General features: G+C 51.4%; 8 protein-coding genes and 2 non-coding genes across 10 annotated transcripts; 6 read left to right on the top strand and 4 right to left on the bottom strand.

The window, feature by feature from the left end:
* Positions 1–252: 252 nt before the first annotated feature.
* Positions 253–1,674, top strand: B0T23DRAFT_334178 (Alpha/Beta hydrolase protein; the record flags this gene model as incomplete). The annotated part of the gene is made up of 2 exons (XM_062835776.1): positions 253–982; positions 1,056–1,674. The coding sequence occupies 2 exons, from the start codon at positions 253–255 to the stop codon at positions 1,358–1,360; spliced, it is 1,035 nt and encodes a 344-aa protein (XP_062696113.1). The 3' UTR covers positions 1,361–1,674.
* A 1,239-nt stretch (positions 1,675–2,913) lies between these two features.
* On the top strand, positions 2,914–4,642 carry B0T23DRAFT_438802 (FAD/NAD(P)-binding domain-containing protein; the record flags this gene model as incomplete). The annotated part of the gene is made up of 2 exons (XM_062840671.1): positions 2,914–3,501; positions 3,580–4,642. The coding sequence occupies exons 1-2, from the start codon at positions 3,212–3,214 to the stop codon at positions 4,640–4,642; spliced, it is 1,353 nt and encodes a 450-aa protein (XP_062696112.1). The 5' UTR covers positions 2,914–3,211.
* A 531-nt stretch (positions 4,643–5,173) lies between these two features.
* On the top strand, positions 5,174–5,271 carry B0T23DRAFT_t103. The gene has a single exon. It is a non-coding gene; the product is annotated as a tRNA-Ile (tRNA).
* A 677-nt stretch (positions 5,272–5,948) lies between these two features.
* B0T23DRAFT_t92 lies at positions 5,949–6,040 on the bottom strand. The gene has a single exon. It is a non-coding gene; the product is annotated as a tRNA-Glu (tRNA).
* Positions 6,041–6,466: 426 nt separating this feature from the next.
* Positions 6,467–8,618, bottom strand: B0T23DRAFT_95095 (uncharacterized protein). The gene is made up of 2 exons (XM_062842034.1): positions 7,058–8,618; positions 6,467–6,994 (listed from the first exon to the last, which is right to left on the bottom strand). The coding sequence occupies exons 1-2, from the start codon at positions 8,296–8,298 to the stop codon at positions 6,733–6,735; spliced, it is 1,503 nt and encodes a 500-aa protein (XP_062696111.1). The 5' UTR covers positions 8,299–8,618; the 3' UTR covers positions 6,467–6,732.
* Positions 8,619–10,572: 1,954 nt separating this feature from the next.
* Positions 10,573–12,501, top strand: B0T23DRAFT_95086 (uncharacterized protein). Its single transcript, XM_062842033.1, has 4 exons — positions 10,573–10,943; positions 11,002–11,215; positions 11,267–12,056; positions 12,136–12,501. Exons 1-4 carry the CDS (start codon positions 10,659–10,661, stop codon positions 12,467–12,469), a joined length of 1,623 nt encoding a protein of 540 aa, XP_062696110.1. The 5' UTR covers positions 10,573–10,658; the 3' UTR covers positions 12,470–12,501.
* Positions 12,502–14,542: 2,041 nt separating this feature from the next.
* Positions 14,543–15,162, top strand: B0T23DRAFT_452018 (uncharacterized protein; the record flags this gene model as incomplete). Its single annotated transcript, XM_062841131.1, has 1 exon — positions 14,543–15,162. One exon carries the CDS (start codon positions 14,543–14,545, stop codon positions 15,005–15,007), a length of 465 nt encoding a protein of 154 aa, XP_062696109.1. The 3' UTR covers positions 15,008–15,162.
* A 746-nt stretch (positions 15,163–15,908) lies between these two features.
* B0T23DRAFT_311625 (NADP-dependent oxidoreductase domain-containing protein) lies at positions 15,909–16,960 on the bottom strand (the record flags this gene model as incomplete). Its single annotated transcript, XM_062834647.1, has 2 exons — positions 15,909–16,846; positions 16,909–16,960. 2 exons carry the CDS (start codon positions 16,958–16,960, stop codon positions 15,909–15,911), a joined length of 990 nt encoding a protein of 329 aa, XP_062696108.1.
* A 1,562-nt stretch (positions 16,961–18,522) lies between these two features.
* On the top strand, positions 18,523–20,717 carry B0T23DRAFT_402925 (uncharacterized protein; the record flags this gene model as incomplete). The annotated part of the gene is made up of 4 exons (XM_062838729.1): positions 18,523–19,153; positions 19,217–19,318; positions 19,393–19,702; positions 19,832–20,717. 4 exons carry the CDS (start codon positions 18,523–18,525, stop codon positions 20,715–20,717), a joined length of 1,929 nt encoding a protein of 642 aa, XP_062696107.1.
* Positions 20,718–22,308: 1,591 nt separating this feature from the next.
* B0T23DRAFT_402924 (uncharacterized protein) lies at positions 22,309–22,989 on the bottom strand (the record flags this gene model as incomplete). The annotated part of the gene is made up of 3 exons (XM_062838728.1): positions 22,309–22,387; positions 22,423–22,868; positions 22,954–22,989. The coding sequence occupies 3 exons, from the start codon at positions 22,987–22,989 to the stop codon at positions 22,309–22,311; spliced, it is 561 nt and encodes a 186-aa protein (XP_062696106.1).
* Between the last annotated feature and the right edge of the window lie 904 nt (positions 22,990–23,893).

Genomic DNA, 23,893 nt, shown 5'->3' with positions numbered 1-23,893 from the left:
AGAAAAATTCGTCAGCAATGTCATCCTATGCTGACATAGACCCCATGATGAACCTTGACATCACACATGCTCAAAGTATAGAGTTCACTAACAAGTTATGTTGTGCAGTAAACAACCCTCCGATCAACATTTAACAAATGCTCCGATGTAATACTCTAATCGTATAAGTCAAGTATAAGGCACCATATTCCCACCTTTCTACCTGTTATTCTCTCTTTCTTCCATCAACTCTCAATCTTTTCCTTCCTGTCCATGACAAGCATCATGTCCCTCGACGCCCTCACCCCCCACGACCCCCGGATCACCCACCACTACACCACCATCCCCTCCACCTCTCTAACCTACCACTACCTCCTCGCCAACCCCGACTCGACCGCCTTCCCCCAACCAACAGCCACCGTCCTCCTCCTCCACGGCTGGCCCGACCTCTCCCTCGGCTGGCGCTACCAAGTCCCCTTTCTTTTATCTCTGGGCCTCCGCATCATCATCCCCGACATGCTCGGCTACGGCCTCACCTCCGCCCCTTCTTCCCCGTCCGAATACTCTTTGAAAAACCTCTCTTTTCACATGGCGCACATCATCCGCCAAGTTAACTCCTCATCTGGACCAGTTCTATTAGGAACCCACGACTGGGGTGCTTTCCTGGGATGGAGATTGGCGCTTTACTACCCGGAGCTGATCAAGGGGATTTTTGCGTTTTGTATTCCTTATAGCCCGCCCGAGAGAGAAGTGACTAGCTTGGAGGAGCATGTCATGAGACATCCGGAGTTGGGCTATCAGTTGCAGAATGCCGGGGGGGAGGTGGAGGAGGCGGTGGGCGGGAGTAAGGAGAGGTTGAGGGGGTGGTTGAATGCCATGTTTGGGGGGGTAACGAAAGAGGAGGGGGAGATGGCTTTTGATTCGTGGAAGGGGGTGGATGTTGGTAAGCTGGAGGAGGTGGGGGGGTCGCCTTTGGTGAGCGAGGAGGTTATGGATTTTTATGGTATGTTGTTCTTTTTTTTCCTTCTGATTTTTATCATACCCATGACCTTGGTCTAACTGGCATTCGGACATAGTTGAGGAGTACTCGCGCAATGGCATACAAGGGCCTATGAATTGGTATCGCACACGGGAGATCAACTTGGAGGATGAGCTACCGCTGGCTGAGGAGTACTCAAACTGGCAATTTCAGGTGCCGGCGATGATTGTGATGGTTGGTCATGATCCCGCGTTGCCGCCGGAGCTGACTGATGGCATGGAAAAGTACTTTGCTAAGGGGCTGAGAAAGGAAGTGATTCCGGAGGCGTCGCATTGGGTCTTGATTCATACCCCGGAGGAGGTCAACAAGCTTGTTGAGGAGTTCTTGGAGCAGTTTTTGTGAGGTAAGAGAATCGGGGAATGGAGGTCAGTTTTGGCTCTTGATTTCAACCGTTGTCATAGGTCGGGGTCGGGGATGTGGTAAATGTCGATTTGGGTAATACGGTTGGATGATCTTGATGTGGTCTCTTCCTCCATTACAGGAAGGGCACCACGAAACTACCCTTTTTTTCTCCCATGTGTCCCAGTTCGTGAACGTCTTGAAGGTCATAATCAACATGTCGCCGGCTGCCGCTCAAAAGTGGTGTTTACCTTGTTCGGTGAGGTGATTGGTCAAGTACCGAGCGCGTAGGAGGTATCGGGCCTCCAATGAACTGGTTCTTATGAGGAAGTTTCTTTGTCTCAGATTGGTGTTCCCAGTACCATCCACGTCGGTTGCTGTTGGAAACAACCCCGCGGGAGAAATTCCTTTAACGGATATACGCATATTTGCATAGACAGCTACCCCACCACCCCACCATGCTTTGGATCCACAGGGGACCGTTGCAGTGCTAGCTACAGGGCTAATTGTTAGTGCTGCCACTAACCGCAGGGTCCTCATCCTTCTTCCAACCTCATCCTTCGAACCACCAACGTCCAATTGAATCACACCGTCGCCATGTCTCTGCCATCAACAATGTGACCAACCTTTCCGACCCGTGCCGCACAAAAGTCCCTTACTGGTCCTGCGCAGGAGCCGAAGCTCTACCCGTCTCCAAGAGAATGAAACGCAGGCGCATTAGGAACCAGAGAGGGTGCAGCTCAGCGCCGGATCCAACCAGTCCAAGACAAGTTGCCGTCTTTGTGATGGTCGCACAGCGTTTCTGAGTCAGCCCCCACGACATGGAAAGACGGGAACGGGAACACGGCAATCGATGGCGGCAATCGGTTGTTTGGCATGTGATTTGCTGATTTGAGACAGGTGGTCTTCGGGTCCTTGATCCGGCAAATGCTCAAAATGCGAAATGCTCCCGAGACACCACAAGGTGCATGTGGGGGGTGATGTTCCATTTATGATGCGGCCGCAGTGGTAGTACGCAACAAAGGGAAAACAATCTGCTAACCAACAAGCGTAGTACACGATGTAGGCTGATACTAATTTCGTTCTACAGCCGTCCACACCATCTTCCTCTCCCTGCGATTCGAGTCCTGTTGAAGGCCGGAGGGTTTACATAGGGACCGTGCAGAATCAGGGTCCCTTGATGGAGTGGTCTAGCCCTATGCGCCGGACTAGTCACCGAGGAGAGCATTATCGGACGGACACTCTCAGCTTGGCACATGTCTGCCCGGAATAGAGTTCGATTCTTTCAGTACCACACGGCTCCTGTCCGCTTCGGAAGCTATCCCGGATACCAATGTTCCCAACCTTTAGAGTAGCAGCCAAGCAACACGTCCATCAGTTATGCCACTCGAGCCGCACAACTTGCCGATCACGGTTATCAAAATGTGGACAAGCAATAGAAAGGACCGTCTGGTGCAAGTAGCAGTTCGGAGACACAAGTTCCCATGTGGCTGTTTGGGAGCACCGTTCCTAAGGTAAGAGATTGGACGATCACTAAAGCTTCAAGCATGCGATAGAGTAGTCGATAGAGTAGTTGGTAGAGGTTCTGGAAACAGTCGAGAATGCTGTAAAAACGTACCACTAACCTTTATCACCGGTGGTGTTCATTATCTGCCGTTCACCGCCGCCGAAAGGTCGGGATCGCAGGCCAGTCAGCACGGCGGTCTCTGGCGACGGAACATCTTGACGGCGCTGGGACATAATCGGCAATAAACGTGCTATAAGCCGAGATACACCCATCAAATATGCTAGAGAAACCTTTGTATTACTTCATCTACAGTTCATATTCATCACCTCACCGCGTTTCGATCCGACATGACCTTCAAAGTCATCATCGTGGGTGGCGGCCCTGTTGGGCTCTACATGGCCCACGCCTTTGAGCGGGCCAACATCGACTATGTGATACTAGAACAACAAGACACCGTCCTGAACATCTCGGGGCAGCTTCTCTTCACCTGGCCCCAGACAGTACGTCTCTTCGACCAAATCGGCCTCCTTGCAGACCTTGAAAATGTCGCTTTAGGTATCCACCACAAGAAGCGTCTCTTCGGCGACAATGGCCAAGTAACCACCACCAGTAACTTCTGGGATGCCATGCAGGACAAGTCAGTTCCTTCTCCCTCCTGTCTCTCCTCTTCCTATCCAGCTCCCTCGACTGATAAAACTGATCACAATACAAACAGCCACGGCTACCCCTTCCTCCCCCTCCTCCGCTCCGAGCTCGTCAAAATCCTCTACAACCATCTCAAAGGCCGGGAATCCAACATCCGCGTCAACTCCCGCGTCACCGACATCCGTCCCCACGCCACCGGCGTGCACGTCCACCTCGCCGACGGCTCTCTCATCCAAGGCTCCATCGTCGTCGGCGCCGACGGCGTGCACTCCCGCACGCGGCAAATCATGGACTCGCTCGTGGCCCAGCACGCGCTCAACCCGGCGCGTCTGGCCAACAAGCCCATGGTCTCGACCTTTTACGGCATTTTCGGCCGGGCGTCCAACGTTGACTTGGGCGTCGAGCCCGAAGTCTTCTTCGAGTCAAGAGGCGGGGGCGGGGAGGGCGGTGCCGTGGTCCAGTGCTTGGCAACCAAGGACATCGTGCAGTTTGTTACTTTGAAGCCGCTTCCCGGTGGTCCGACGAGCGAGCGCAGTCCGCGATACTCGGACGAAGAAATGGATGCGTACGCTGCCTCTCTGGCGGACGTTGCCGTCTGTCCTGGTGTCAAGTTTGGTGATGTGTGGGCCAAGGTGCAGAGGAAGTCGACGAGGATGTTGAACCAGGAGGAAGGCTTTCTCGATAACTGGTTCTTTGATCGCATTGTGCTGGTGGGCGATGCGGTGCACAAGAGTACGAGTGTCAATGGGCTGGGGATGACGTGTGGGCTGCACTCGGGGGCTGTGTTGGCTAATGAGTTGCACTCTCTCCTTTCTCGGCAGTATGAAAAAAAGGAGGAGGAGGAGCCGTCCACGGAGGAGTTGGAGGGTGCCTTTAAAAGGTATCAGGAGGATCGAAAGACCGAGGTCAAGCCGATCTGGAATGGCGGACATGCGATGATTAGGGAGGTGGTGAAGAAGGGGTGGGTCAGCTGGTTCTGGGATCGGTTTGTCCTGCCGTGGTGCGATATGGAGACTTTTGCAAAGGGCTTGTTGGTTTCGGTGTTGCTGATTAGGCAGGGACAGATTTTGAGGTTTGTGCCGTTTGAGGGGAGGGGTGGGAGGGTGCCGTGGGCTAGGAAGGTTGTTGTTTAAGTTCTCTTGATCCTGGGCTTTGGTCTGCGATGTTGATGTCGTTATTTCCTTTGTTGTTCGTCATGATTTATGATTGTTTTGTCGTCTTGGGTGTCGCGCGATAATAGATTGGATCCGTGATTTCTTTACGTTTACTAGTTGAATCAATCTCCTCCATTACTATCAAATATTCCCTTATGCTCTGGCCACTGTCAAATTGTCTATATTTTTGCTAAGCCCAGCCCTCAGTCATCATCAGCACTGTTCACAATAACCCGCGGAATTCTTTATCTATATCATGGTGTGCCTGCTTGGTGAACACTCCGACTTGTACTCGGACGGAACCGAGTAATACCAATCTACAAGGACGGGATATTGTCCATGTATCGATCCTCTTCACATCCAAACAGGCTTTTTTCCATCCAGGGTTCTCCACCGAGAGAAAAGCTCAAGTGTCATAATATCCAATGTTGTCGCCAACCACATCGCAGCATTTCTTCCGCTGTCGGTGCGTAAACAAAGATGCATCTAAAAAGGCTATCATTCAACAAAGCCCGATTAGCTCAGCTGGTTAGAGCGTCGTACTAATATCTTGTTTCCGAGATATCAAGTCCATGCGAAGGTCAACAGTTCAATCCTGTTATTGGGCAAGTTTCTTTTTTGCGGTATTTTCGTTCACGTGTGGATCCTTCCATTGATCTTATCTAGTGGCAACTTTATTTTTTTTGGGTTTCACTGGCCAAAACCAGTCGCAATATGTAACTCATTGATCTTAATGTGTGTATAAGTCGAGTGGACGTAGTGAGGAAGCGGACGAAAAGGTTAGTGGTGTATGTATATGAGGAAGGGATGAACATGTGGAGGGAAAAGAAGAACGAACGAAAGGACGGGTGATGTCGACGGAAAAGATGTTAGTTACATTACATCTGCAAAACCAAACCGAGACAGATAGCGAGATTGAGTTAGCCGAAATTGGCAATGCTACAAAATCACGAATGGTCCCGTTGCGAACAATCCAGATGCGGCTCCGAACCATCTGGTAGGTAGCAAGTGATCCTTCAAGTTCCAAGTTCGACACGATCACCTTGGAACGATATGCCCATAATTACTCTTTTCTGCACCAGACATCTGTTCGGAAAAGCAGACAAACAAAAAGGCGTAAACGTGGAATCACATCCCTAGAGGTACCAAGTACTTATCGGAGTGCTTTTCTGAGAGCACATCTGACTGAGCAACAAGCATCAAGCACTGAAAAGGAAACATAACAAAAAAAGAGAGAGAAGAAAAGGTAAATGAATACAGAAAAAAAATCAAAAAGATATTGAGACTCGGATACCGGGAGTCGAACCCGGGGCTGTTGAGAGAGCAGTCACTCCTGAGAAGTGAGAGTCAACGATGTTACCGCTACACCATACCCGATTGAACTGATATGGTCCGATTTGATTGATGGAAAGACTTCTGCGAGTTGGTGTTATGTAGCAGATGATGAGAAAAACTTTTTTTCCCGTTGATGTGGGGCGGTGGGTTGCTTAGTGGTTGTAATGTGGGGACGGGGCGATCGGGGTTCCTGGATCCAGGTTCATGGGTCGCTGGGTAAGGGCTGGTAGGTTGTAGCAGGATGGGAAAATCCTCGTGAATATGGCATGGTATATAGAGAGATAGTCAAGGTACAGAAAGAGCCAAACGTGACGAGCGTCGTAGTGGATGAAGAACGTGATTCCGAAAAAAGAGTTGGGGACCGCATCCTGGTCTCATAGCGTCTGATAAACTGTTTTTGGAGATTTGAAAACTCACGGTTCATCTGTCAAGGTGGGAAATATGATGTGATACAAGATGTATGTCTATGTCTATGTCTATGTAGGATGATATGTCTATGTGTGTACACAATATTCTAAGAGTAGTAGGAAATGTCTAGCGAGACAAAAGAAACAACCACTAGCAAGCAAAAAGCCACCCCCAAGGTCTAGAAGCCAGATCTATAACAAACGAGCAATCAGAAAGCCAAAATCAAACACCCATGAGCTCTGCAGCTCATATGCATCCCCAATTGTCCTTCAAACATCTCACCACCTCAGCGCAAGGTCGAATTATCAAGGCCCTAAGCTAGCCACTTAAGGGTAGCTAGTAGGAAGGGGGTTGTGGAATCCAAAGACGGACGAAGGGTCATACTGCTTCTTGAGCTTCGCAAGACGGTGGAGCTTGTTGCGGCCGTACATCTGCTCGGGAGTCTCGTCGCCGTGGGCGTAGTTGACGTAGACGGTGAGGCCGTTGTAACCCGAGGTTTTGGCGTAGTCGTTGCGGAGCTCGCGGCCCATGGCGTCGGCGACAGTCTCAACTGGGTTACCGGGGGCGTCCCAGCGCATTTGGATCATGCTGTGGTAGGAACTTTGTTAGTGAGTGGTCAAAGCTGAGGGGAATGGGGTAAAGGCAACTTACACATAGGTGGTAGCGTCTCTCCAGGGGTAGGCAGTCTCAGAGTCAGGCACGGCGACGACGGCTTGGTTGGGCCAGGTCTCGAGGACAACGGAGGAGGATTGTGCGGCGGGCTGCTCGTTCCAGAACTTGGCGAGCTTGTTGAAGGTCTTGACCCAGGTGTTGGCGTCGTGACGGCGGAGATTGACACCGTAGATGTCGAAGACCTGAGAGTTGGCGCAGACCTCCTTGTCCAAACCCAGGGCGGTTTCCTTGCTCATCCTCTTCCAAGGGATGGCCTTGATGTCCTTGTACCAGGGGTTCAAACGAAGGAGCGGCTGCATCCACCTGCGGGCCTCGGCCTCGGAGCCGCCGGCGTAGGTGCTGCTGACGATAATGGTGGGCTTCTCGGTGGTCTGGTTGTAGGACATGATGGTCTCGACGGTCAGGCCGGGCGGGAGGTACATGTTGGCGACGGTGTTGAAGAGAGTGACGTTCTGCTCGGGCTCGTAGATGAGATCGAAGCTGATGATGTCACCCATGGACTTGTGCATCTTGTAGGTGGCCTGGGTAATGATGCCAAAGTTGGCACCGGCACCACGAATACCCCAGAAGAGTTCAGGGTTCTTGGTCTTGGAGGCCTCGACAATGTCGCCGTTGGCAGTGACCATGCGGACGGACTCGAGAGCATCAATGACTAGACCGTGAACACCGTCAAGACGGCCAATTCCGGCGCCAATGGTGGCGCCAATCATGCCAACGCAGCTGCAGGTACCAGTCTGGACCTGATAGCCAGCATCAGAAACAACCGGGAAGACATCAGCGAAGATGACACCGGGGCCGATGGTTACAGTTTCACGTTGCTTGTCAATCTTGACATCCTTGAAGTGGCTGAGGTCGATGGCCAGACCTTCCTGACATTTGCCAAGGGAAGTACCATAGCCGTGGCGGCCACCAGTAGCAAGGAAGGGGATGTTGTGCTGCTTAGCCATCTTAACCAAGGACACGATATCAGCCTCGGTGGTGGGCGTGATGGCGGCCTGGTACGAGGGCGGGCGGTAGACGTCCCAACGCTCCGTGACACTGAAGAAGTCTCCCGAACCGGGGAAGTGCACTGCGGTGGTGTTGGACAATACCGGGGTAGTGTCACCAATAATGGTTCTCATGTCCGCCCCCTGGCGGCGGTAGGCGTTGGTCGCAGGAGAGGCATTGATACCCCCGGCAAGAAGGGCCGAGGTGAAGAGAAGGGAGGAAGACAGATGCATCTTGAAGGCAGAGTTGTCAAGAAAGGTCGCTCAAGATTGTTAGGTGGCTGGTTGCTGGAAAGAGGCTGAAGGGGTTTTTTGATGCTTTGGTGTTGAGTGATGAAGGGATGAGTGGATGCTGAGATGATGATGTGAGTGATGATGAGAATTATCGTCGAGAATGAGAGAAACAAGTCTTCCTTTATACATGGAGATCACCATTGTGTTCTTCGTCTTCAACACCCATATTGGGTGGATGATGAGAGCATCACGGCAACACCGAGCATCTGAGCAGAGGTGTATGCTCTCCTGGCCACATTCGGTGATTCTTCAACATGAATCATAATGTTGATGTTGTTGAAGCTATCACCACAACCCTTGTGTGTCTGTGAGGCATATGCCTTTCCGAGGTGGTTAACCTGCTTGAGGTAAACTCCATCATGATATCTGTCGTAAGCTTTTCAACGCAGGTACGAGGCACCGAGTGGTTCCATGACGGAGTGTCCATTGGCCCACAGTCTCAAACCATAATGAGATTGACAGTGTAACGGGTCATGAGCCCCAAGTGTGGATATTGTGATGCCACCCGAACCGAAACTCCCTTAACCCATTGTGTATGAGAGGCACAGATAGCTTGTGGATGAGGCTCTCCAGTTCTCGGCCTAATTCTGGATGGAGCAGAGGGGAGCTGACACTGGACAAGAGAGAACAGCCTCAATGCAGGAACAAGTTGCTTGCAGATACCACAACCTGAACCTAGTCGCCAGTAAGAATGCTTCGAGGGGCATTGGCTTTCTTGGTAGCGCACATGTCATGGGTGAGAAGGTTGTCTGAATGAGAAAGCATCCAAGAAACTTCTTTCCGTGCCCAAATCGCCATGGTTTTCGGTCAGCGTGGAAACGTGACAAAAGAGCTGAAGCCATCAACCCGACTGACCTTTGTCCTAATCTGGCTGAAAGTAAACAAAGGTACGCTCTGCCTTGAAGCCTCGGCCGTACTTTTGTGTGAACTGTTTGTGGGCTGATGGTGAATCATGTCGAACGTGACGGATGAGTGACATCTGGGGTTCCAGATAGCCAATGGGTGGATAGTTGAAGGAGCATTAAGGTTGATGGGCTGGACATTTCACAGCACCATCCAGTATCAATTTGGTGTCAAGCTAAACCGGGTCTTCGGGTCATCTCTGGTGTGGGAAGATTCGGAGCAGCATTCTTGTCGCCTTGGCAGGGCAGAGCAACAGAAGTTGGTCGTACGATCTAGCCGCAGTGCAGCGGCCCTGACACTGACAGCAACCCATATGCCAGGCTTGAGTCAATGTCCATGATTGGTATTATGCCAGATGGAGTTAACATGGCCGGATCGACTGGGTTTGGATCTCTGCCACGTGCGACAAGATTCACTGCTGTCGTCGACGCCTCTCGTGGCATCGTGGCTTGAGGAATCGTTTCAACGTACTGATGGTGGTCAGGAAGCTATGATGATTCGTCTCGCTTGTCGCGTTGTTCCGTGACTGTGCCCGTCTGTGGCATGCTTGGATCGTGGATTTTACCAGACACAGGAAAAGGTGTTGTGTCGTCGAACGTGTTATGGCGGCACAGTTCAGGGCACAGCTTCCATGCCAGGCTGATGCCAGTGTAACCCACCTAATACAACCACTATCGATAAGCCCTGAAGCCCCACCATCTCAGCTCTCCATCGGCCGCCATCAGCTGTCCTCTCAAGGACTCACGGGCCCACTAGCCCTTTTCAGACGGTGTAACGTACCTCTACTTGCCCAGTTCAGCCTCTAACAACATTAACACCACTCTTCTTCAACTTCACCAGCGAGATTCGGTATGAGCAATGGCTACATACGTTCTAGAAAAGAAGCGAATCTGTTTATGCCTCACTCGACGATACGGCGGCCAGGTAGCTTGGCATGATTCATTAGGATTCATTCTCTCAAACCTCGACCAGCACTTTCCGTTTCTGTTCCCCAGTCAACATCAAAATACACTCGCCCGCATCAAGAGATCGTAAAGAGATACGCATGGTGGAGTGGCGTCAAAGCTATCCTGTCATCTGGACAGAATCCGTCAAACACCCCCGAGGATGCGGTTGGTTAAGCGCCATTGAGTTGACACCTTCTGAGATGCTTCTCCTCCAGACACTCCAAGACGGGAAATTGGGTGCTTTGGATGGAAATATCATGATACTGACTGAAAGTTGAATCATGGTGAGTTGAAAAGATCAAAGTCAAGTCGAGTAGTAAAGATGAGGGCCTCTTCACGCAGTTGAGAATCCATATAAACCATCGAAAGTGTCATGGTTAAGGGGTTCTGTTCGACATCAACTCCTCATCATCATCTCATCACACAACAACCTGACAAGAAGCAGTCAAAATGGCTCGTCTACACCGCTTCGCTGTATCTTCAGCACTTCTTTTGCAATCCCTCGCTTTTGCTTCCCCGGAGCCATGCCTCAACGGACTCTGTCACTCCACCCGCAACAGATTGGCAAGCAGGACAGTTGCCAGTGAGCTGGGTCTCCAGCTCTCGGCAAATTGCAATGTTTACGGCCCCGATGATACGCAGTTCGGTAATTGCACGGCTCGATATGACCCCTTCTTCACTCCAAAGATTCAGATGGTGGTCCAGCCCGCCACGGAGGAAGACGTCCCCAAGATTGTACATCCCCAGCCCTCTTTTTGTCACTCGTAGCAAGAACTCGGCTGACTCCAACCAGGTTCAATATGCCAGCGCCAATGGCATCCCTTTCCTTGCCATGGCTCGGAGACACGGCATGACAAGCACCTTGTCAGAGTTTGACGGTATGCAGATCGATATGTCCCTCCTTGATAAGATTGAGATTCAGCCAGACGGAAAAAGCGCTATCCTCGGCGGCGGCGTGTTTGCCAAGAACATCATGGAAAAGCTGTGGGATGCTGGTTATGTTACCTGTAAGTCTTTTTGTCTATTTTCTCTATATCCTTAATGCTAAATCCTCTTAGCATCCGGAAGCACGTCCTGCGTTGGCCTCCTCGGTCCAGCTCTGGGCGGAGGCCGCGGCCGTCTCGAAGGCTACTACGGCGTCGTCAGTGACAGTTTCCTCAAGCTCAACGTCGTTCTCGCCAATGGCACCGCCATCACCGTCTCCGAGACCGAGCACCCTGATCTCTTTTGGGCCATGAAAGGCGCCGGCCATAACTTTGGCGTCGTCACCAGCCTCGAGATGAAGATCTACCCCCGTGGCGTCGACACCTGGTACTACAAAACTTATATCTGGACCCAAGATAAACTGGAAGCCGTATTTGAAGCATCCAACGCTTTCCACAACGACGGCAACCATGCCGGCCATCACCTCAAAGAAATGGCCTTCAACATGGGCAGCTACACCATGATTCCCAGCATCAGCGAGACCGAAGGCGTCATCTTTTGGTCTTTTGTCTACCGCGGCTCCAAGGAAGAAGCGCAGCCGTACCTGGATGCTTTTGACGCCATCGAGGCGGTCTCCACCGAAGACGGTAACGTCCCTTACCCTGAGATCCCTGGCGTGTCTGGCACCGGCATGAACAGCGCGCTGTGTGACTACGGCTTGAACCACGTCCACTACCCCGCAGGCTTGAAGGTGTGGAACGTCACTACCCAGCGCCAGATCTACGACCTGTACAACGAGAAGATCCGGGAGTACCCCGAGTTCCAGCGCACGACCGTCAACATGGAAGACTACTCGCACGAGGGTGTCGACGCTATTGACCCTGACACTTCGGCTTATCCGTGGCGCGATAGGGGTCTTCTCAGGTACGCCTTTATCCCTTCCCCTTTGTCCTCCTCTCCTACCTTTCATCACTAGTGAATCACACTAACACTATGTCCAAAGCTTCATCGCCGTAACCTACGACCCCAACCCCGCTCTCGACGAAGCCGCCATTGCATGGGCCCAAGAAACCCGCGATCTCTGGAACGCCGGTGCCCCCGATCTTCTTCCTAGCACCTACGTCAACTACGCCCATGGCGACGAGTCGGCCGAGTCCATGTACGGTTACGAGCCCTGGAGGCTGGAGAAGCTCCGCGGATTGAAGGCGCAGTATGATCCGGATAACCTATTCAGCTACTACAACCCTATCATCCCGAACATGAACCCTAGGTCTACGCATGAGTCGAACTTTCAGGGCCGTCAGATTGGGGCCAAGTCGAGGAGCCGTGGGCAGTAGAATGAATGGATAGGGATGTCATAGATGATGGATTTTTCCTTTTTTTTGGTGACGAGGAACTAGTCTAGATGTGGAGGTTGCAGCTGCTCTTGATTTGTTTCTTTTGTGTTTCCTGATTGGTTTGGGTGGTGTGATAGACTTGATAGATATAGGCGTTTATATATTCATGGCTTTTAGACATTGGAATAGAGTAGAGTTATTGTTTCAACCACGCAAAGCCACGGGTTCAGTCACACCGATGGTGTCGTGATCATCCCGCCCTCAACCAACGGGAAGGCAGATCTTCAGATGGTGGGAGCGAAACAGATGGGCGACCCTTCACGCGTGAACCGTTCTGCTGGGATATGTCGTGAACCATGGCCTGCACCACATAAGAACTCTATTCCACTTTCGTGATTGTTCATGCACTTTTTTGTACCTCTACTGAGCAAACCGAAATCCTTGTGGTTGATATGGTTGATGTCGATTTAAGGATGTTGCGCCAGCCCGCTGGACGTTTCTTTTGCAAAGTCCAGCGAGAACGTTGTTCAACCTAGGCGAGCGCTTTCCGTTAGAGTGCTGCAGGTTTAGCAGCATTTCAGCGGCCTACAGCAGCCAGTCACTAACACTTACAATGTCCTTCCTTGTTTCCGTAAACATCTTAGCGCCAACATTTCCTGACTCCACCAATAGAGGTACCCACCATTTTGCCCCACTGACAATGTCCTCCCGTCGTTGAGCCCGGCTCCTGAGGTGTGCTTGTTCGCCAACTTCATCCCCAATCCCTTCCATCAACACTCATCGATCGTAAACCCGAAACCAGATCTCTGGGAAGCAACTCAATCCGACCACATTAATGAGAAACTTCACACGTGAACCCAATTGATCGAAACATTGCACTCAGCCACTGGAAGTCCGCCCGACTCAGCTTAGCTAGACATGACAAGCGACGCCGTACACACACGGTCTCCGCATCACGACACAATGTGTCAGTCACCGCAGAATACCGAGAGCATTTGCCAATTCGGTCGATTTGATCATGATACCTTACCTACCTTCTCGAAGCTTGACGCACAGTCGTTCGATTACTACCCACTTGATGATACCGTTGCTTTTGCACGTGGACGGGGCAGGATATGCATACGAAGGCTTCGCGATCACAATGCTAGATGTCGGAGCTGCGTCTGCACTCTGCACGGCGGCAGGTCCCGTCGAGCTGAGTATATCGTTTAATTCTCTAGGGTGTTCTTCCCTCCTGCCCCTGGCGAAGCTTATCTCCGTGGCTTCGCCTGCGAAAAGGCTTGAGTGAAGTTAGTCTTTGTGTAAGCTGATACGTGTGAGAAGATGTAGCGTACACAGTTGTCGTTGGTATCTGTTTGATGACATTGAGGCCGTGGGAGCCTAGGGGTATGTTGTAAAGATTGTTTCTTCACATCCCGAGCGGGTCTAGAGTTTATTTGCTTGACATGATGTGGCATCTTCTTATCTGACTCTCCCAGTTTAGCACCGCACTCTTTGTGATATTCGGTTCCTGAACGTACTCCCACGGTTGTTTCTGGGTATCTGAGCTTCCAACTTGGTTCCAAAAATCTCAACACTGACTATACACGCCTTTTCCTTTGAAGTTTGAAATCTTGTTATTCTTTCTGCACCAAAGGAATGGCATGATCGCCCTGTTCAGCTGATGCCATCTCGATCACCTCATCCCACTTAAAGCAGCCTAAGACTCGGAGAAGAAGGCGAGCTTTGCACTCGAAGCTATGAAACCCATTCACTGTTAGTGCTAGATCTGGTGTTGATCAACGTCACCGGCCGGGTTTATACCTATGCATGGAATTTGGTTCCTTGCAATCCAAACCATGTTTGTCAACTGTCAATACGCGATTCGGATCACGCACCCTCACAGCACTGTTAACGATTTCTAATCCACCTTTCGTCTATGACTGAACTTGAACAAGTTGAGCAATGTGATGAAATGATTTAGCCTCCAGTAAACGTCTAGCGGCCGCTGTTGACGAGTTCTAACAAGAAAAAAGTCGGCGTGTAATAGCCCACTCAGCCTCCGAGACCTCTCACCCTAACTTATTCTGGGGCATGCGAGGTGCCGGCCACAAGTTGGGCGTCATTGTCGAGCCCACCTTCAAGACCTACCCCGACAAGGGCGGCATGCACTACAACGCCGACATGATCTTCACCGACGACTCCATCGACGGCGTCCTGCAAACCACAAAGAATGTCATCAAAACCGGCCTCGACTGCTCCGTCTTCTTCTTCGAAGCCGCTTCACCGCACGTCATCGCCTCGGTGCCCGATGAAGCCACGGCCTACCCGCACAGAGGCAAAATGCTTACCAACGCCATCATCCAAGTGACTTGGGGCGATGAGGAGTGGAAGTGGGAGGGGCTGACGGCGTTAAAGAGGGAGTATGATCCCGCTGTGTACTTTGATGGGTATCATGGGATCCCGAGGGTGTTGGAGGGGTGGTATGCCCCTGGGGAGGATGTGGGAGTAGGGAATGGGCGGCAGAAGCCCCTCACTATGCCTCATGAGGAGCTGTAGGTAGGTAGGTGATGTGGGCTTGGCGTGGGTGAGAATTTGCCTCTAGGTATGGGTGGTGAGACTTGGGAAGACTAAGGTACCTAGGCTTACTGGCTCGGTAACATAGCTTAGACGTTGAAGTACCTCCAGGTAGATCTGATGTGGTAGTAGTGTAGATTCCATCATCCTACTACCTATCAGTGAAGCCAATCGGCGTGGTGCCGTGCCATGTCGTGGCTCCGAAAGAGTCGAACCAGAGAGCTGTGCCACCTACCACCTCGCTTGGGTGCGCATAAACCCCCCGTACCAACCATCCACTACCAAAAAAACGGCGGGTTTTCAATGCTTCGAACCAAGGAAGGAGGAGCTGTATAATAAATATCGTCAAGAGAAGTGGTCGCACTATCCCGTGTCTATATCATCCACGCAATGAGTGATGTTTGTGTCAGCAGTTGTTCCTTCCCTAGATGGGGGATCGAAAGGTATCTAAGGAGCGATGGAGAGTATTTGGGAATTGGGAAAGAGCGACAGTAGGTAGGTGTCAGTGATCTTCAATCCCTCTTATTCCGTCATATTATCGAGCCAATGATCAAAGGACGATCTAAAATCGAAACCACAAAGCACCGCACTTGTCTCCCGGAGTCTGGTGGGCACAGATTATGCATGGGGCAGGTGCAAAGAGAATAGTCCTCGTAGCGAGACGTGGCATTTCATTTTGAATGCTCACACAAACTATAAAGAGAACACATGGTGAAGACGAAGCAGACTGAATTGAGTACCTAATGTCTAATTCCACACTCCCACTGCTGGCTTTCTCGTGTATTCTCATTCGCCATTGGAGTCCCCTGAACAAGTGATGAAGACAGAGAAACCTGTCGAGTCTATGTATGGCAAGGTAGTCAAGGAAGAAGCCAGACACCACTCAGCCGTCAATAGGAACAGCATCAGGGTACCTCCTTCCGGCAATCTCAAACTTTTTCAACGTCTCATCAATCTTCTTCAGGTCCTCGCTAGTCAACTCGATATCCACATTATTCTCCTTGACCCTCTCCGCGGTAGTCGCACCAGGGATCGGGATAACCGTCGGGTAACCGGGCTTCTTGCTCAGCGACTTGACCCAGTTGATGGCCAACTGCGCGGGCGTGTATCCCTTCTTCTTGGCCAACTCGTTCAGCTCGCTAACCAACTGAATGTTCAAATGGAAGTTCTCGGGGTAGAACCGGGGGTAGTGCCTGCGGAAGTCGTCCGCGGCCAGATCGTCAAGCGTCTTGATCTGACCCGTGAGCATGCCCTGGCCGATGGGCGAGTAAGCAATCAATGGGATGCCAAACTCGGCGCAAGCCTCAGCGACGCCGTTCTCCAGCGTGTGCGTCGCCCAAAGGGAGATCTCAACTTCCACGGCAGCGATCTTGGTGATCTTGACTGCCTTGCGGATCGTCGCGGCCGAAACCTCAGAGAGACCAATGCCGCCAATGATGCCCTTGCTGACGTACTCGTCCTCGAGGTACTTGAGCGTCTCCTCAAGCGGCACCTTGGGGTCGATGCGGGCGGGCTCAAAGATGTCGATCTTGTGCGTGCCGTCCAGGTCGGCGAGACAGGCGTCGATGGAGCGCTTGAGTCCCGCAGGCGAGCAGTCGGGGATCATCTGCGGGAAGAGAAAGGCACCCTTGACCGAGAGGACAACCTTTTCAGCGTCTTCGGGGTACTGCTTGAAGTAGGCAGCCAGAAGCTTTTGAGTGTTCCAGTCAGGCGAGCCGTAGAATTCACCGGCGTTCCAGAAGTTGGCGCCAGACTCAAGGGCAGCGCGCATGGCCTTGAAGGCTTGCTCTTTGGGAGTGGGAGGGTTTTTGGTGCAGAAGCCTGGGGGTGCGTTAGTCTGACTTGATTATCTCGGCAGGGACTGTAAAGATGGGGTCACGTACCCATGAGGCCGTAGCCAGTGGGACCAACTTGCTTTCCGACGAGCTGAGGCATGGTTGCGATGATGGTTGTTTGGAGGACAAGTAATGCTCCTGAGAGTCAAAGTGTGCTTTGAGGTCGAAGTAGGTTGAGGCGATGGAGTCGAGTGAAGCCTTGTGATACTGATGCTGATGCTGATGATGAGTGAGATGAGGATGGGAATAAGAAGTCCTTGTGTCTCTTGGGGTGGCCTGATTTATATCTGCGGCGTGGAGGACTTGTGCTCATTGAATTTGAGGGATCAGGGTAGACGGAACTTTACAAACCCAGTGTCAGACTAGATACCGGATTCGGACGTGTGAGGTTTGGTTTTCATTGCAGCATAGGATTCCTCATGTGCTCCTGGCGGATTCTGCAGCATGCAGGCCTTGGAAGAAGCGGAAGGGACCACTTGGGCCATGGCGACTGGAGATAACGCGCGTATGTTGAGCCCAGCCTTGGGTCCGTTGGTTACCAATCTCTCGGGATGGAGAAACAAACAAAAAAAAGCTTGATAATAGTTGAAGTGTTCTAGTTGGAAGAAGCTTTGCCACTAAGTGAAATATCGTCAGTTCAATCGTCGTCAGCTATCGCTGAGCTGCTTTCGTTTTGGAAGCCCATTGAGAGCTTTGTCCGAATCGGGAAACTGTTCTGTGATTGGTCAAATTCTCAGATTGAAGAGCAACAGACTGACGGAGTGAGAGTCGCGCCATTGGCGGCCGTTCCGAGCACCTGTTGGTTGGTCTTGACTGTCACCTTACCCTCGCTTACCTAACCATCCTCGAAGCCTTGAAGGGCTGATCCAACCCCGCGAAGTCTTTGTCATCAGCGGTGAATTGCTCGTACCTGTTCGGAATGTCCACTGCGGTGTCCGGGAGCGCGCGGGATCTCGTCGTCGTCGTCGTCAGAACTCTGATGAGGGACGGACAGGGAGTCCATATACATCTTACTTGATTGGCCGGTTGCAATTTAAGGTACAAAGTGTGGAACTTTTGCTGTGGAGCTGCCTAACGCATCCCTAAATGCGGTGGAGTTTGGGGTGTGTAGGTCCAGCCGTTTAAGTGCATATCCCTACCGAATATTCATCAATAGGGGAATAAGGTGGTTCACGACAAGCCACAGCGTCGTGCCGCTCTGTGCCATTGGCCAAAGTCACACGTTCATCTCACGCTGCTCATGTCCGGCACTTGTCAACGGTAGATTTGTCAGTTTCCCATGGCTGAAAGCATGCAAAAGGCCCAAGGCTGAAGAAGCGAAGCCACAAGTCCCTACCACACTGCTTTGCCCGCTTCTTGGTACCTGGCTGGGAGGGCTCTCCTTTGTCTCAAGACAAGACATATCGGTTTCCTTTCCGACGAGGCCGGTGAACCATCGTTCTGTCTGCACATTTACATGTTCTGGAATCCGTACACTCGCATACATTACACCCTCTTCTGCGCGCCATCAATGTAACGGACTGCAGAATCCCCTTATCATTCTGATTCATCTTACTCCTTCAATCTCACCTTTTCTTCTTTCTTCTGAATCCTACGATTCCTCTCTGATATTGACGATCCTGACCGTTGAGCAGACTTCACTCATACAAAACACATCTCACAATGGGCAAAGGGTTCCAGTTCATAGACTCGACCAAGACCGATAGGGTCACCAGGAGACTGGTTCGAAGTCATGCCATGAAGGGCAAGAATGTCGGCAAGGTGCTTCACCGTCGATCAAGGCTGGAGTTAGATTTACATGCACCCCGGCCGTCCAAGAAAGCATGCACATCCACTGCCTGTAACCTTCTCCCCCAGCAGGGACAGCAACCCACCAGCGCCAGCACCAGCACTGGCAGACCGAGTAGCACCAAGAGTAGGAGCAAGAGTCCAGAAGAGACTCCTAGTCCCAGTGACGGCTCGAGCTCCACGGGAAGCAGCAGCTACATCACCACTCCAGCTTCGAGTGTCACCGATATTACCAGCAACGACTTCCTCTTCCTCGACGATCTGGACAACCTTGACTGGTTGGCCGACATCGAGAACCACGATATTGATGGTTACATTGCGGATACCCTCACCTCTCCGCCGGTGGACATGTCGTTCCCAGGGCAGCAAGTACAACAGTCGTCGCTTATTCTCCAAGCACACACCCAGAAACCGCTTAGCCCGACACTGGGAGCACGAGACAGCCTATTCACCCTTGCCTTCCCCGTTCAGGCAACCCCACAAAGTCAATATGTCATCAGCCAATGTACGTCCTGTTAGTGTACCCCTTCACCAGCTCTCACACTTACTAACACTTACACCTATCTAGTTTTCGGCATTGTCATCGATGCACTATACCCTCCCCAACTGGTCCGAGGTGCTGCGAAGGCTTATGATTATTGGATTGGCACTCTCTTCCAGGACAGGACCTGTAAGCCAAGCCTCTCTTCACTCCCATCCCTTTAGCAATGGGAGTGAGAACCCTAACTGAGTGTCTCCCGCTAGCTTTCCATTGCGCCATAGCCCTAATGGCTGCCCTCAGTGACTTTTTCTTTGGTGATCAAGCCCTGACACCAGACGCCATCTACCATCTGAGCCAGGCCATCCACATGGTCAACCAGACTCTGGAGACTAACGGCGCCTTGTCCGAGTCCAACCTCGCCGTTGTCAACTTTCTTGTCATCCAAGAGCTGTTGAGAGACCCATTCAAGTCCAAGGCCGAAGTCCACTTAAAGGGTCTCCAAAGAATGCTAGAGCTACGTGGTGGGTTGAACTCACTGGGGGAGGACAATCCTCTCGGTATCAAAATAAGCAAGTAAGTCGCCGGTCTAGCATGAATCCTGTTTGATCCTCTCATCCTTCATCCTCTCCCTCCCAATTCCTGCGTCATCTTGCTTAACCGCCCAAAAACAAGACCACTCACATCTCCTCTCCCACCTTACAGAACAGCAGTAGACTATGCCCTCCACCGCGGCACCCCCATCCCCGCCCCGTTCTACCGGGACCGCATGTCTTCCATCCGCGCCCGTCTGCTTTCCGAAGGCTTCATCCTTTCTTCCCCTCCCTCCCCACTTTTCTCCTTCTTCTCTCCCCTCTCACCACCATCATCGTCATCATCCCTGTCGGGTTCCGGTAGCCTCTGCAGCGTCCAACAACAGATGCAAATTCACCCCTTCCTCTCGCAGATCCTCTCCGACGTCCTGTCCATCACCACCCTCCTCAACTCCCCCTTTCTCAACTTTCGTTTCGAACCACACACCCTCCAAGAATTCCTCGTGTCGGTGGGGTGCCGTTTGATTCGCTTTCGGCCGCTGTCTTATTACCAAACCCAAACCCAAACCCCCAAGAAAGGAAAACGACCACCACCACCACTTCCATCAACAACGCAAAAATCCCGTATAGAATCAGCCATCCACCTTGGTCTGATCGCTTTAACCACCACGCTCTTCCTGCAATTCGGTCGTCGTCGCTTCTTGCGCTACGAACTGGTAAAAGACTGCATGACCAAGTTGATATCCGAGTGGGATTACTGCTCCTCATCTTCTTCTTCTTCTCCTGCAGAAAATGTCGAAAACCAAACCCTTCTCTGGCTCCTCCACATAGGCGGCATCTCGGTGCTAGCGGGGCCAGAAGAACAAAAGTGGTTGGCGCCCAAGGTGCAGGAGTTGGCGTGGGGGGTCATGGGGATCTTGGACTGGGAGGGATCGGGATCATCTGCTGGGGGCATCAAGGAGTGTTTGTTGCGGTTTCCTTGGGTCGATTCGTTGCATAGTGAGCCGGGTAAGGCGATGTGGGATTCTTTGGGGGTTATGGGGATGGTGATTGTCTGAGAGGGGTTTCTTTTGTGTGGGGATAAGGTTTCGTTATTGGTTCTTTTTTTTTTTCTTCTTTGTTGAGGGGGACGGAGTTGAGGCTTAGAGGAGCAAATAACTGTGTTCAAAATAAATGGCGTTGGTGTCAATTTTGATCCTTGCTTGTGTGCCGGGTTGTGGAATGTGGAGGACTTGGTTGTGACAGTTTAACCGGTTGATTCGCCCGTCTTTGAATAGCGAGATATTGAGTGGTGTTGTGTTAGATGGATGAATGACGGGCGTTTGTTGTTACATGAGGTTGAAGAGGTGTCCTTTCTTGATTCTGGGTTCTGCATATAAAATATATCCATACTAGCAAGGTTACTAGCAAGGTCCCCAGGGGCAAGTTTTAGACGGTCTTTTACTGGTTATGCTCCAACAATAAGAAGTGCGTGCTTTTGCCGAGTAGTACTTATGACTTGGTTTTGAACGACGTTTGTTCTGTGAAATAAGTTTCTCGTATAGAGAGAAGGAAGGTAGGAAGAGGGTATGAAGGAACCGAAAGGTATATGCCTCGGGGAATCAGTGAATAACTGTATTAGACATGTCGTCCTCAACTACACTCCCAGCTCAATCCACGGTTATATTCTCATATGCTCGGTGCGTCATTGGCCATGTGATTCCGTAGAATTCTTGGTTGGATCTCTTTGAAGATGTTGACTCAGCGATAGTCTTTGTAGAATAGAAAACGTGGTGATCGGAAGAGGAACTGTAGTCCAGAGACTTGTCTCAGCTGTGTCTGTATCCAAAGTTCCCAGGTGGTTGTCCACAACTACTATTTTGTCATTCTTCCAGCCCTTGCCATCGCCGAAGTGTTGGGCTTCAAGTCCCATCTCGCATAACGATCATGAAATGCTGCTCACTGTTGCTCATGCAGTGTTTCTCGCATATGTACGCGATATCCCTCATTATGCAGTCCTATGGCCTTGCAGTATGATATCAGCCATACTGATTGCAGTATCGAAATTTGATGCGTGCTCGCCTTCACTCGAGAACGCAGCCCACTGACATGCAGGAGAAGGAGATAAGATCAAATGACAACACGTCAAGACGTAGAATCCTACACGAACCTTGCAGTTAGGTTGGCGACGACTCCCACAGTTAGCAAAGCGAGTGATATGTACCGTAGGAAGGTGCCGACAGTAAGGTACGTGGCTAAGTATACTGGTGGCTGCCGATACAAGTAAGGTGAGAGCGGATACTTGCACTTTGCACCAAATTAACAAAATGATGGACTGACTGGGTATGAATAGTAGGTAGTCATTCGGAACTGACAATTTCCCAGTTATGCGGTGCGAATACGTTCATCAACCACAACTTGGATATGAGCTACACGATGAGCGCATTCAAGAAGCCACCAATGATCTTCACAATGTGTCGCCTGCAAACCCGATGATGCAAATGAAATGACCAAAGACCACGCATCCCACACCAACGACGATCTGGAAGCTCCGGCCCAGAACAATTTCTCCCGGTCATGCCACAACCTCAAACAGCCGTCATCAAGAAATGAAAGATCCCTCAACGCACCCAGGAACCCAACCTCCACCAACAACACCACCACCCATGATCATTTCCTCCCATCCACCCCAACCTCATATCCCCCATCAGCATCCACAACCTCCACACTCAGACTCGACCTCCTATACCTCCCCCACCCCCCAAGCCAGGTGAATCCGCCAACCCTCCTCCATCGTCCTCCTCCCCCTCTCTCGTCCCCAAATGAAAGGTCCCACTAACCCCACCACAAAAACTTGACCCCCTCCTCCTTTGCATGATCGACAACGGACTGGGATGCGGAATCTCTTCCGGCGCCGGGTGCGCAGACCCAATCATGCCAACATCCACCGAGTTCCCGCGCCCGGCTTTGCACAAAGCGTAGTCACCCGAGTCAAAGTACTTGCGCTCTCGGAGGTGGCGGGCGAAGCGGGTGGTTGCTGCGTTGTTGGTTGCGCTGGGACCAGTGCTTGTTATGGTTGCCGGTTGGAGGGAGGAGCCCGAGTTTGGAGCGGAGGTGTAGGGCGTCGTTGAAGTGGAGGAGGGGGCTGGTGTGGAGGGCGGTTTGGATGCGAGGTTAGAGGGAAGACGGCCGTAGAGGCGGAAGATGCGTAGGTCCTCTTCGGAGAGGGACTGGTTGGGTACTTAATTTAGTAGATAGTCATGAATGTGGATGGGGTGGAAAGGGGATAAGGTTGAAAAGGGGAGGGGGACTCACGGATGTGTCGAAGCCCTGGTTCGGAGGAGCAGCCATTTTGGGAGTTCAACAGGTATGCGTGTACCGTTGCTTTGTTTTGTCAAAGCCCTTGTGGGGTAGATGCTGTTCTCGACGATTATGATGAATACTTGATGTAACTGTGTTTGGTTCGTTCGTCGAATCGTAAGATACGTTCTACTCACCAGTCGTGTTATGTGTCTAGCACTAGTGTAAATGCACTGTGGCGGTGGTCGAGTCACAATCTTATACCCAATAGTCCAGAGTGTCAGTATCTCGGAGACGTTCGAGTCGGTAGGTCGGATCTGAAAGAATAAGACGGAATTGTGGAGGCGATCGGATAGGAAAAAGATGGGACGGAAACCGATGAACAAATTCTAGGAAGATAAAACAACACTGACGTCGATGTGAGACTTGTGTTTGCTTATCCAACCGAGCCGGCCACCCACCCCTCTGATTGATGAACTCTTTGATCGTTCAGAAAGATAAATCAGGTGGAAGAAGGACGGAGCCGCCCATTTGTGTGACATGCAGGCCGCTTCTTATTCATTTTTGTTTCCCTGCTTCTCACCACCAAAGCCCTCTTTATCTCAACGGGTAGGGTATCCCGTACCATGGTTGCTTCCTCGACCCCACCTCTACCCGAAGCAAAACTAGACAGCGAGTAAATTCCCGACCATCAACAGCCAAGTTCACACACCAATCCCGATACAGTACGCATCTGAGCTTCACCTATGTACACACAACTCCCTCCCCACGATCATCACTCCTCCATCTGGACCTTCCATGTGGATAGATGAGACGCAATCCTAAATCGGCCCATTGATCTGCTGATTCTAGTACGTTCGGCCCTGCAGGGACCCTTGATCTATCCTCAAGGACGCCAGCACGGAGATGCAACAAAACTGCACGGGCGACCCCGTGCGGTGATGTCGTGGAACAC

Source organism: Neurospora hispaniola, assembly GCF_033458365.1.
Source record: "Neurospora hispaniola strain FGSC 10403 chromosome Unknown B0T23scaffold_2, whole genome shotgun sequence".
NCBI classification, from domain to species: Eukaryota; Fungi; Ascomycota; class Sordariomycetes; order Sordariales; family Sordariaceae; genus Neurospora; species Neurospora hispaniola.
Note: the sequence above shows the minus strand (reverse complement) of the source record. Positions and strands in the feature narration are given on the sequence as shown.